The 13534-nt window shown below is 42.8% G+C and overlaps 1 protein-coding gene across 2 annotated transcripts in view; it reads left to right on the top strand.

Annotated features, from left to right (window-relative positions):
• AIDA (axin interactor, dorsalization associated) overlaps window positions 1-13020 on the top strand; it is a 28703-nt gene extending 15683 nt beyond the window's left edge. Inside the window, exons 5-11 of one of the 2 annotated variants that reach the window (XM_062490448.1) lie at window positions 2314-2377; window positions 2820-2926; window positions 4104-4115; window positions 6799-6921; window positions 9092-9214; window positions 9675-9792; window positions 10675-13020. In XM_062490448.1, coding sequence (XP_062346432.1) covers window positions 2314-2377; window positions 2820-2926; window positions 4104-4115; window positions 6799-6921; window positions 9092-9214; window positions 9675-9792; window positions 10675-10771 — 644 coding nt within the window. In that variant the 3' untranslated portion in view covers window positions 10772-13020. The remainder of the gene's footprint in view (window positions 1-2313; window positions 2378-2819; window positions 2927-4103; window positions 4116-6798; window positions 6922-9091; window positions 9215-9674; window positions 9793-10674) is intronic. The other variant, XM_062490449.1, reaches the window with a different exon arrangement.
• The last annotated feature ends 514 nt before the right edge of the window (window positions 13021-13534 follow it).

Below are 13534 nucleotides of genomic sequence, written 5' to 3'. Positions count from 1 at the left end.
GAGATTCCTGTTCATATTAACCTAGTTTTTATTATGATCTGGTATTTTTATTTGAACCAACTGAAGCTCACACTTGTGATAGATACAAAGAGGATTTTCCTTTTCCTTAGTTTTATTGCTTAGCTTTTTCTTAGTGGCTTTGAATAAGTATTGCACCAGGCTGAGTGGTGGACCTGCTGCTTATCCTGTTGGTCTTTAAAGGGGCACTTAAGTTGCTGTGTTACAGTTTTTCAAAATTATGTGTCATTGGTGGTGAGACAAGAATTGAAAGCTTTTAAAAAACCTGAACCATAGCTTTGTGCAGCAGAAGGCAAGAGGTTCTGCTTCTGAGCTGAACATTCGGCACCACATTTGTTCCCGGCAGGATGGGGGTGCTCAGCGTTGGGCAGCAGCAGCAGGATTTTAGAACTGTTTGCCTCTTGCCTGGGCTCGTGTCAGTGGAGCTCCTTGGGCCCTCTAGTGGTGTCTAACGTGAATTACGAGGAGGGTTTTTTCAGGGGCTGCACGTAAGAGGACCTGGTTACTCGAAGAGACGACTTACCAACCTTTGGAAAGTGGGAGGTGAGCTACTGTGACGGATGTCTCTTCTGTCTGATGTGCCTATGATCTGTAAGAGATCTCCCTTCACTGAAGTTTTCGTCCTGGGGTAGTTTCACTTTCTGTTTCTGAGGTGGTGTATCTCTAAGAGCTGGGGAATTCTGAGAGTAATAAAAATCCCCTTCTTTTCCTGAACCTCAGCAGTGCTGGAAGGCAACTGTTGTTGGTCATCTGCTTTTCTGGTGGGAAGTAGCTGTGATTCTTCAGATTCATGTTGAGATCTGCATTACTGGTTGGTCCTGCAGAGCAGAATCTTTGGAGAGAGAGACATGGCATCAGTTTTGTCTCTCACCACAGCTCTGATTGAAGGCACTTTAAACTTTTCTCTGTATTTATGTATTGTGTCTGGCTGGGTCAGGTACTGATTAACCTCTCATGCTGTAATGCAGAAATCAGAAAAAAATCAGTATGAATAAAGACTAGAAAGACTTTTTGGTTTCTTTATAGTTTCCCAGAGGGATAATTTTTCTTAGAGCATTCAGATGGTGTCTGGTAAGCTAATGCAGGAGCCCAGGCTGGGTGACAGGAATGTGAAAGCAGACGGGGAAGCTCTCCTGCACTGGATGAGTTGTAGTGTGCTCAGGCAGAGGGGCCTGGCAATGGCTCCTTAAGCATAACTGGTATTTAAGTACCTCTTGGTATTTGTGTAATATGAACGTTGTTTGAAAAGAGTTTTGTTTGCATTCAGTAGTCCTAAGGGGAGAATTCCTTTGCTCTGAGAGTACTTATTGCAAAGTGAAGCTCTGTGAGGGTAGTCAGGGGTTTCTTTTCTCTCTGCTTCCCCTACCAGTCCAGGATATTCATTGTCTGGTAGGAGAGTGCCTCTCCCTCCAGGTGTCCTCTTGTAAATTTTTAGGCCCTTTAGCCATCGTGAAATGCTTATTTCTTCCACATGTTTTTGGAATTTTCTCTTTCACTGGTAGTTGTGTTTGGAAATGTAAGTCAATTTCCATTATAAATGGCAAAGCCATTCTCCATGGAATGAAAGTACAGGCAGGATCTTGGGGGCTTGGTGCCCAGATATTGTACTTTATCTCTCCTGAATTTCACCAATCTGCCCAGACATATGAGGGCAGATAAAAAGAAAACACAAACAAAGCCACCACCACAAAAACAAATAAAAAACAACAACAACAAAAAAAAACCAAAAAAAAAAAAACCAAAAAAAAAAAAAAACCACCAGAAGACATGACTGAAGAAGCAGAAAATCTCACCAAAGCTTTGTGTTAGCAGCACGCTTGGTCTCCTGTGGTGGCTGCCTGAATGTGCATGCACATGTGCTGAAGTGTGTCAGCTCTAGAGATTTCAGTCTGTTTGGAGCTGATGCCAGTAAGAAGGAGCTGTTTAGAGCTGATGCCAGTAACACCACCACCCTGCTCTCAGTAGCCACCAAAGATTGCTACCCTCACCCCGGGGGCTGTAGCTTTTTCTCATGAAGATTTTGGTTATTGCCACATTTATCTTCTCTGTCTGTGTGGTAGTAGTGATCTTGTACTGCAGTTGCAGTTCACCTGCCTGAACATAATAGTGATACAGCTTTGATTGTAGCTGCGCTAGTGTTTAAAATATGAGAGAAGAGGTGTGGGTTTTTATGATCTGATTATTTAAAACAATTTATTATTATTATTTGGGTGTGAGGATGCTGTCAGCTGTGCAAAGTAGTAGAATTAATGCTGGTTTATGAGTATGGATTTTTATTTTTTCCTTTCTCTGCAGTATTAAAGAATATCCTCACTTACAATAAGGAGTTCCCCTTTGATGTCCAGCCTGTCCCACTCAGGTAAGAGAGAACTCCTTTTACATCACTTCATGTACAGATATGTACCTGAAAGGGTGTATGGCCTGGACATGGTGTACACCTGCAACACATTTCTAGAGCCATCTGCTTGCCAGAATGCTTTGTGTAAACCGGTAAATAAAAACTTTTGGACTGTTTGTCTAGGTACCGCTAAAAATCAAGACCATATTTTTGGTAAAATCAGTACTTGGTATATCCCTACATCTCTTTGATATTTCCACTGTCATCTCCTGGCTTTAGGCTCTGTGATTTCTATTGTTCTGAGCTCCTGAAATCTCTGTCAAAGTCTGTAGGTAGAGGTAGAAGTTAAGAAGTGTGAAATGACATTAAAAGGTGTTATCCATGCTCAGGTGCTGGCTTGTGAATTGACAGCCAGGTGATGAATTGAGTGTTGGTCTCATTTCTTCTCTCTTATGTTTTACAGGAAGATTTTAGCACCTGGAGAAGAGGAACACTTGGAGTTTGAGGAGGATGATGAGGAAGGAGGAGCTGGAGCAGGGTCTCCAGACTCTTTTCCTGCTAGAGTTCCAGGTAGGGGCACTGGCCTTGCCATGCCAGCCTCTGTAGCTGAGTTTTGGCTCTAAAAAGCTTCTTTTTCCACCTGTGATTTGAAAAGTTTGAGTGGGAAGCTACAGGCTCATGTAAACAAACCCTAATGCTGTACCAGAGGAGCAGAAGGGTGGCCAGTGAAGTTTTTTTCAGCAAACAATATCTTACTGTGAAACAGTTGTATGGAGAATCTGAAGGTGGTACTATCTACCTCAAATAATTAGTCTTTAATCCTGACTCAGACTGAGTATGTTCATCCCGTGCACTTTATATGAAGCTTTTCAAATGTGTTCAAATGCAAATTGTGGCAATGTTCCTCCTGCAAGAAGCAGCACATCCTCCTAGAGATGTGAGAAGTTGTTGCTGCTTATTTTTATGTTGCACTGTTTGGTGAGACAGTGGCTTAGAGTGAAGTCAGGCTGTGAGAGGGGAAAGAGGGGGTTTTTACTTTCCTAGCTTAGGTCCTTGTCCATGTGAAAGCACTTGTAGAACTGGATACACCAACAGATTCTAGAGACGGTCTTCTGTAGCTTCAGGTTTTGACAATTTAAATGTTGCAACAGAAGTTCTTTAGGTTGCTGGTATAATTTCTTTGCAGAAGAAACAATTTTCTAGTTTCAGAGCTGGCTGGCAAACTTTGTATTTCAGGAATGAGATAATAAATAAGGAAATCAGTACTGGAATAATGGTCAAAAGAGCTGGGGTGTTGCATTACTTACGCCTGGAGAAAACAGATGATACTCAGATGTGATTGCAAGCACAGTGCTAAATACAGCCCCTGTAGAGTGACCTGATGCGGACATGCACAGCTTACCTGTTCATGCCAAGCTCCCAAAAAGGCTGTAATATATTGTGATATTGATTGCTGATGTTTGCTGTCTCAATCCTTGTTTTTCACCATGAAAAATCCATTTATGGAGATGACTTCTGTCTGTCCCAAATACCGCATGAAGTCTCAAACAAAAGCAGTTTGCAGCCCTGGGGTGAGCCTTATGAGTAAAGTGAACTTCCTCTATTAAACTGGCAGAGTTGTGTTGTACTCCTTGCTTTGCTGTGCCTTTAATCCATAGTGTGTGACTGTACTGTCTAACTGACCATGGTCTTGTCTTCTCCATGCATGGCTTCATCGTTATCACATTGCCCCATTCATCTAACCCAGGAGCCAACAAAGGTATGAGAATCTTTTAGTATGTACAGTAATTTCTGTGCTCATGTTTATGTAGCTATGGTCTTCTTCATACAGCTCTTAATGTCAATCATCACAACACAATTTTTGGTAACAATCACAGTACTTGGCACCTATGTGTTGGTCGTCATTTGCCTTCAGTATGGAGGAAAGGGAAGGTCATGTTTGTTGATTCAAACAGCTCTCTAGTGGTCCTGCTGTACTAATGAAGAGGTTCTGGCTTGTGGTGCAGCCAAGGGTAGCTGTAGCTGGATTTTATTTACTGGAATACACATTTTATGGGAAATCTTACACAAAGAGTATTTGTGTAGCTAGACTTCTGTGCTGTGTGGAGCTGAACTGACCAGTGGTTTGCTGCTTCTAAGAGCAAAAGTTTCCTGCCTTTCTCCAGGTTATATATGACTTTATTCCAGTGCTGTGCTCTTCTGTGAGCCATTTCACTTTGTGAGCCCAGCAGGAGACTTAGCACTTTTTCCCCCTTTATCTGAACTGGGATTTGGGAGGGGAGAGCTGGAATGCCTGTGTCTTGGTAGCAGTGGGCTGCTGGGCTTGGTCACTGTCTGTCCCTGAAACCCACTTGGAGGACACTTCCTTCATTTACAGATGCTCCTATCCCCCTCTGGGAGAGATGCCCTGTGGCTGTGTGTGTTTTGGCTGCAGCTTTGTCCTGAAAGGCCGCAGTGTGAGGCTGCTCAGGGGCCCAGGGCGTGGTGGCAGACAGGGCGTGGTGCCCAGCAAGGGAAGCTGTACCACGGAGAGAGCACTGTCACCTACCGTGGCTGCTGGGTGAAGTAGCTGTGAGGCTCCAGCACAGGTCTGCCTGGGGCTGTGGCTCATGTCAGGTTACAGTCTGCTGCTCTAGTCTTCTGCTGGCTTGGCTGTTCCTCCTGCTAGGGCAGGAAGGAAACAGTGTTCCTTGGATACTTTCTGTCCTACTGTTCTCTTGTCTCCTGGAAGTGAGTTTGATCCCTCTGTCCATTGCAACTCTGCAATTTCACACATTCTGGAAAGCATTCTTCGAGAACAGAATAACTTCTCTTAAGCCACTATTTTTATAATAAACACCAGGCTGAGGCATCTTTGATGTGATTTTTCTATCAAGTACCACATCACTTAGTCCCATGGAGTAATGGACAGGAAAGCTGAAGGCTGCAGTTGTTCCTGGCTCTTGGGGGACATGCTGCTTTTAGGAGACAAATAAGATACGGTGGAGCAAAGGTTTGTGCCAAAGAGAAGACAGGCTTGCTTCTGCCTTCACTTAGATTGAAATAAGAACTCTATATTTGAACATCTCTTCAGGGAAGAAACAGGAAGATTAACTAGAGCATGAGCTGCTTGGCAGAAATGAGGGCTCTCCTACTAAGTTTGCTCTCTAACATTTCTCCCACTGCAGACAGAAGCCTGTGCCATTGCTCAGAACACTGAGTTGAGCTCTGCTGTGCTGTGCTGGGAGGTGTCTGCAGACACAGTGCTTTGGAGGCCCCGAGTCTCCTCAGGACAGGAAATACAGAAACATACAGCATCAGATGGGAATTCAAGTCTTTCATGTGATCCTGAGAGGGGGATTGGATGCAGGAACGTTCATGAAATCTTGCTGAAGCTGTGCATGTAGTTTTCAGAGCAGAATGCAAGGTCCCTCTTGCAAAGCCAATCTCTCATAAGACAAAATCTTTGTGGTTCCACAGCTCCTCAGGTGGACCAGAGGAAAAAATTCTGTCAAGAAACAACTTGTATTGGACTTGTCAAAAGAAATTATTACATTGTTTAGATCTCAAGCCTTATGATAGCTTCTTTTTCTCTTTATAAAACCAAAACATGTAACTGAAACTTGCTCATGAGCCTATTTTCTATGCTGCTGCTTGTTCATCCAGTAGGGGAGAGGCGCTTGAAGTGTGCCAGTTTTTCCTAAATTCAGCATGTTTATGTTTGATGACAGAATATCATGACTTTTAGTGAGTTTGAACATTTCTTGCCAGCTGCACTGTCTTCCTCAGCACTGCGAGGATTCATTTATACTGACCACCAAGATTTGATGCTAAATATTCTTAATGCAGGGCTGGCAACTCCTTCCTTTAGGCAAAAGGGAACTTGGGGAAATGCGAAAACCTTTTTCCGCCCCTTTAAGCAGAAGCCAGAAGAACACTTAAGAATCAGTTTTCTGGTTCCCTTATGATCTGTGTGGTTTGCAACAATGCCATTTTCCTCCTTAATCTCCCAGTCTAAATGTTCAGCATGAAGCCAAGTCATGTTCAGTGGGGTGGGACTCCTGATCAAGTGTCTAAACCTCCTGCAACTGCAGATTGAATCCAGCCTCCCAAATTTAATCCTCAAAAATGATATCAAGTGAGTGCCATGAATGGGTTATTCTGAGTGACAGCAATAAGTGACACTTTAAATAGTGTTCCCCTCTATTTTTATGGCATTAGTTTTTTATCAGTTGGTTTGACTTGGGGCAGTCCTGTTTTTTTTTCTGGGGGGCTTTGAAATCTGTCAAAGGATGTTGTTTGTTTTTGCACAGACATTCCCATAGTGGTATGTACTACTGGGATAGGAATCTTTGGAGTTTGAACCCCCTAAGAACAGCATCTTCCATGAAGAAAGATGGGACAAACGAAGCCTCTGCTGTGAGATGACAGCAAGGGTTAATAATATGCTTTACTCTTTCCAGGTACTTTATTGCCCAGATTGCCATCTGAACCCGGGATGACGTTACTCACCATCAACATAGAGAAAATTGGTCTGAAAGATGCTGGGCAGTGCATTGATCCTTATATCACAGTCAGTGTAAAGGGTAATTATTTCTGTTCTGCCTCCTCAGTGCTGCTTTGGAGAGAGTGCATTTTCTGAAAGCTCTATTGATTTTTCAGCCTGCTGGGAAAAACATTTGTTGGCACTTCTATTGTGAATTTACGGCTTCTGCTTTAATCAAGGGTGGAAAAATTCTGTATATGACAGCTACTGGGAGGTGAATCTCTGCAGGATACACTTCTCTCTCTGCACTCGGGTGGTTTGTCCATGCTGATAACTGAGTGACTTTGCCCTACTTCTCCATCACGGCTTGTCCAGCTGACTGCTAAGTACAGGTCTGATTAGACTGTGTGTACCTCCCACACATGCTGGGCTCTGGACTTCTGAAGTTGGGGAACCATGGCCCACTGATTCCTTTCTTGCCCTCTCTTCAAACTGATTTTGTAGTAATACAAATATAATCTTACCAGGGCTTGAGGTGTAGAGGGATGGGTATGAAGCTGGGAAGCAAAGCTTGCAAGTGAAATAAAATAAAAAATGTGTTAGCCTGGCTATCAAAATGCTTTGGCCAAAGCCTGGTGGACTGAGAGCCTCCATAAATCTAGAAGAACCTCTTTCTCTGTCAGTCCAGGACAAGCAACGTTAGGATTTCTCTGTTTCAGATGGTAACATAGTTGGTGTCTTTTGAGGCTGAGATTTTTGGTATTCACACTCTTTCTAGTGGGAGTATCTCTGTCCCCCATTTTGTATTTCTTAGCAGGAAGGCCCTGTAGTCAAAGGTGCTTACCCTTGCCTTGTTCTGCTTTACTTCAGCTTCTCTTTATAATTTTTGTAGGCAGATGATTTTTTTTTTGTAAAAATCTGTAACTGAGCCAATATCCTTTTGTTATTTTCAGTTGTGATAATGACCTTGTATGTGTCCTCTGGAGATGTGCTATTGGATACTAAATGTAGGGATGAAACACTTGTTAGATGTGTGATCAGTGCTTCTTTCACCAGACAGAAGGAGGGTTCACAGCATCAAATATCCCTTGAATACTTAGCAGGGTTTGGTAAACATCCCTTGTTCCTTGCCACTGGAGTGTTTGTCTCATTGTACATTGCTAAAACTGCTGCTGTAACTCTCATTTCCCTTCTGAGCTAAGGGAGACACTGTATTGCTGGGCTTGCTTTCCTTTCTCTGTTAACATGATGCTCCCTGTTTCCAAACTCATTTACCTATAAATGGTGGCTGCCAAGTAATGAGGTAGAAAATAGGATCAAAAAAGTGAGTGTGTGGGCGAGGTATGGCTGAGTCTGCTAATGGTATCTTAATATTTTTGTCTCCCAAGATTTTTGGTCAGGAAAAGTAACTCTGAGGACTCATTTTGTCACTGTTAGGGGGCTGAAGATACTTAGCTGATTTCCTTGGTTTTTAAACCAAGTTGCTCTTCTGTAGGTCCGGAGTGAGGTTTATTGTGGATGCAGCGTTGGCAGACTCAGCCCATCTCAGCTCATTCCCTCCTGGATGAAGGGAATCAGTGGTGCTCCAGGGCCTAAGCCTGTGCTCCAAGCACAGTATGTGCACTCCATACCTGTAATCTTGGCCACATCATTAGCAACTTCCTCTGCCAGAGGAAAAAGGGATCGAGAATGAGAGGAAAGGCCCCTGGAAACAGTGGAGGCTTAGTGGGAAACAATATTGGCTGTGCCAGAGCAGCAAAACCAGGGGCTGGTGCTGACAGCTGGAGCGCAACCCATGGCCCTACAATGCCTTTGTGGAAAACCCAAGAGGAATAATGCTTGTTGTGTCTAGAGACAAAGCAGGGCATACACAGGATGTGTGAGCTGTGCCAGCTGAGCCCTGCAGACCCTGTGTGGAGGGCAGTCTTTGGTGTGTATCCCACTTGGGTTGGAACTCTGCTGGAGTCCTGTGTGCACAGGGAATAGAATCTTTTGCTGACAGCAGAAAGAAATGCACTCTTACAAATAACAAGAGGGATAATTCCATTTTTTTATCTGAAATATTGCTAGAACTTTAGCTGTTTTCATGTTGTACTCAAAAAAGAAAATTAACTGATTGTGTAGGGGTATGATATTTTTTAGGTTTTGTGGAAACATCCAGGTGTGGACTAACTTTTTGTGGCAGGATTAGGAGAGACTTAAAAGTCTCTTAAAGCTGAACCTTAAAGTCTGAGAAGCTTCTGCCAGTCTCATGCTGTTTCTTTCCTCAGATTTGAATGGGATAGATCTGACTCCTGTGCAAGACACTCCTGTGGCTTTGAGGAAGGAGGACACATATGTCCATTTTAATGTGGACATCGAGATTCAGAAACACATTGAAAAACTAACAAAAGGTATGTGGTACCTGAGACCCAAAACAGGGCCCAGAAGCTTTGGGAGCACAGACACTGGGCTGCTCCTGAGCTGCTGCTGCAGGGCTCAAGATCCAGACAAGGATAAAAATAGACCTTTGCATCCTGTCCCTTTCAAATTGGTCATTGAAATGGCTCAAAGGCAAGGGAGAAATGAAAAGAGATAAAAACAGAGCAGTATGGGTTTTTTTCTACACAGGTATTGAGCTGCTTTTTCACCTGCTTAGTCATTGGTACCTGGGTGTGAGCAATGGAGTGAAGAGTTTAAACTGCTGAGAGAGTGATGAGCATTTTAAGAACACGGTGTAGGTTTTGAGTAAATAACAGAAGTTTGGGAGATAATTCTCTTCAATTTAAGTAGAGCAACTTAATGGCAGATAAGTTTTCAGATAACTCTTAGCTGTAATTGCTAACTTTTCTATGCAACTGCTTTTACTTCTAGGTGCAGCTATTTTCTTTGAATTCAAACACTACAAGCCTAAGAAGAGGTTTACTAGCACCAAGTGCTTTGCTTTCATGGAGATGGATGAAATTAAACCTGGGGCAATTGTTATAGAACTGTAAGTGACTCACAGTTATGGATGACAATGACAGAGGAAATGAACCAGCCTTCAGTTACAGTGTGTGGCTTGTTGTATAAAGGAAGGTTTCTTGGACTCATTAGATTGACTTCCATAAGGAATATTTTATTTTTCAAAAAGGAGGGGAAGATAAAATGCATTTAGGCAAGTTAAGATGATTAGAGACTCTTCCCAGAAACTAGACCAGTTTCCAAATAAAATGCTGGTGTTTGTAATTTAATTTTGTATTCATTTAATGAAGTCTGTAGGGGTGATTTTAATTTGGAGCTTAGCCTGAGTGTCAGAACAGCTGTATTTAAAAAAATAATCAACTCATTCTTTTGGTACAGAACTTCTATAAAGGAAATCTGATTTGAGGCATGAGATAACCAATTTGCAGTTAACTTTGTGACCATTTCAAAGCAGTATTGAGTGGTTGTGATGTGCATCCTCTCCTTGCTGAGTGGCTGAAGGTCTGAGGGAGGGATTTCAGGACTGGGGGTTGCTTTTTCATTCAAGAAAAGGGTGAATCCTGCAGTTCTTGGAAGAGTGTTTAGTCTGTGCTAGCTGGAGTACTTCTGAAGTACTGAGTAACTGATAACTGGGTCTTTCCTACAATACACAGTGTTATGTTGGGAATCTCCTTACAAAAATATTACATTCATTTACATATTGAAATTTTTCTTCTGTAAGAATAATCAGCCAGAGAAAATACTATTTCTTCCTATAAACCTACTCATTACTGTTGCTTCCAGCAAGCCTTGTCAGATGTATCTAAAAGATGAGGGTAATAAGATCTGTATGGGATGAGCTTTCTAGTTTACTTTCATCTTCCTGCACAGCCATTAGCACTTGGATTAATGCACTTTCTTGTGGTTACAGGTACAAAAAACCCACTGACTTTAAAAGGAAGAAATTGCAACTGTTGACCAAGAAACCACTTTACCTTCACCTCCATCAAACATTGCACAAGGAATGACCCCAGTTGTGAGACCTCTGTGAACTGAACCACAAGTCCTGGTAGCTGTGTAGTAGCCTTAGGCTCTGAGGGGGTAGGAAGACGACTCTATTCATGCCAGTAGGTCACAGAGACCATCACCCACTGCACAGCACTACTTCAGGGGCAGGGACAAGCCCGCCATGCAAGTGCAAGATTTTTTGCAGTAACTTCCAGCTACAGGTTTTTCCAAGAGCCCTGATATATAGGTTGACTGCTTTTCCTAAGTTTGCTGTTCATCATTTCTTATCTTTAACCATTCTTTTCCTTTTGCCTCAAGCTCCCTCCGAGGATGGAGAGTGCCCCTTTGCCAAACCTGCAGCAATAAAGATGTGGCAGGTCTACTAACTGCTTACACTGCTGTGCTATTGTAGTTCCTCTCATCTGCATTTCAGAGTCCTCTGGAGTGGGCAGGGTGACAGAAGACTGGGAGAAGGACGAGGTGGGCTGGGAAGCAGCTTGAGGTACTGCAAGTGCTTTGAAGTGAGGGAGCGAAGGATGCGGATCAGGTGGGTGGCCACGAGTCCCTGTGGTCAGGTCAGGAGGAGGACACCTGCAGATGAGAACACTGAACTATGATTTAACAGCCTTGCCTAAGTTTGGAATGCACGCTACAATCCTTTCAATCACTGTTACTCCCTAATAGAGCTATTCTTCTCTGTATCTTGTCACAGAGTGGTTTGCAAAGGTGGGTGTGGGATAGAGAGGCCTTCTCCAGGGCTTTGTCCTGGTGGGAGTGGGCATTTTGCCATCTCAGTGACAGCAGGACAGGCCCTCAGTGCTGAAGTGTCAATTTTCGAGAGCTTTGTATAAAATAGGTCTAGCTAGTAGGCTGACCCACCTTTTACCTGAAACTGCTGTTCTTATGGAAACTGATTGTATGCAGTTTTCTGCATATTTTGTGCAAGTCTGGAAACTTACTCAAAAAAATTACCTTTTTATGTAAGTAGATAGGATTATCATTTATTTTCTATATTTTTGATTTGGTGTGTAATAAGCTGCAGGACATTGGCTTATGACACACCTGCATTCACCTTTTGACCTGAAAAAGGGAGAGAAGTTGAACCCAGTCAAATCCTTCATATATTTGCGTGGATATTTAATATGATACTTTATGGTTTGATAAACTTCTTGCATATCTAACTAGTGCCTGAATACTCTGCTATGCTAACTAAGGACCCAGCTCCCAGAATAGTGTCAATTATTTCAAACAGCCTGAATGCAGGTGTAGCATCCATTCCTCTTTTCTGTCACCTCAAGATGTTAGATCATGTGTTAAGGGAGGGGATGTTACTTTTCCTTATGCTGTTTGTCTGTCTCCACTCAGCTGTTCAGCTTTTTTGGCATTACCATATTGATTAGGATAAAAAGCTGGTTTTGAATGTCCTAATCACCTTGCCTTTCTTTGCTCTGGTATAACTAGGGATGACATTATTTAGATGTTGCAGCCAAAGTCAGCAACACTTTCTCAAATTCCACTGCTGATTAGAGGGGAAAAAGGGAAGTTGAATAGACCTCTTTATGGGTCTTTACAATATCCCACTGATTTTAAAGCTGATGGGTGGCCATCAAGATATCCCTGTGAGTTATGGAAACACCTCTGAATGCAGCATTCTGGACACCAGACTAAAGGAGGATACCTACACTGCTAAAAACTGAATACAAATAATCCTCTGAACTCTGCAAAAGGATGGAGCAAAGCCTTAGTCTGTGGTTGCAAGTAAATCTGAGCTTGGCCCATTTACCTGTCAGTGGTCCCTGGCTGGCTCAGGACTTGTTCTGACCAAGGAACTGCAGCATCTGAATATCCCTGAAAGGTGGAAGTGCTGGTTCTGGAGTTCAGCCCAGCTCTGCCATCCAGGGAACGCTCTGCAGCTGGGTGTATGTGTCCAAGGTGAATGCTGGTGCATCCAGAGAGAGATTCCATCCAACTTTTGTTACTGTCAGCTGGGATGGGCAAGGGAGGAGACACTGAGCATCACAAAGGCTTGTATGGGGAAGGAAAGATCCTGAACTTGGAGAATTTGACTTTTAATAATGGATATTCATCAATGTATGTATCATCAGCCACCCTGCAAACTGAAATACTGTCCCTTGAAGTACAAACCCATCGTTTCTGCTGCTTACCTGGACCTTTCCCCAGCTTGTAGATGTCTGTATTAATGCCAGTTATATGAAATGTCAACTTTGAAGTATTTTTGTTGAATACACAAGTAGAGCTTTGTATTTAACTGATTGTGAATTAATGTCTGTTGAGTGTGAAATACCATTTTTAAAGTTGCTTCTATCCCTTGCCTTTTTTTCTGTGAACTGTCTCAGTGCCAGGACTGCTGCTGCACACACCACAACCTTCAAGATTGTTTTATGCTGCAGTGATGTTCCAGCTTGTCTTTCATCTGAAATCTAAATCTTTACACTTGTACTGTAACACCTACATGGCAACTTTAATGGCTGCTTGTACTCTGGCAGTAAAGCTGTACTGGCCTCCCACTAGGGTTTTTTATTATTCTGCATTGTTTTCCTTTTTTCCTCCTTCAGGCTGCCTTTTGGACAGTGCACTTGTGAGAAACCTTACCCACTGAGACAGGTAAAAGGCCCCTATTCCAAATGCTTGCACTAACACTTGAACTGCCAGTGTAGGGTGTGTTTTGAAAATTATTTAATGGTGGTAGCTGCAGTAGATGTTTACAAGGTTTACATACCCCCACTCTGTTTTACAGAAAGCTACTTTCTTTTCTGATGGAA

Source organism: Cinclus cinclus, chromosome 3 (genome assembly GCF_963662255.1).
Source record: "Cinclus cinclus chromosome 3, bCinCin1.1, whole genome shotgun sequence".
NCBI classification, from domain to species: domain Eukaryota; kingdom Metazoa; phylum Chordata; class Aves; order Passeriformes; family Cinclidae; genus Cinclus; species Cinclus cinclus.
This window is presented reverse-complemented; position numbering and strand designations above follow the sequence as displayed.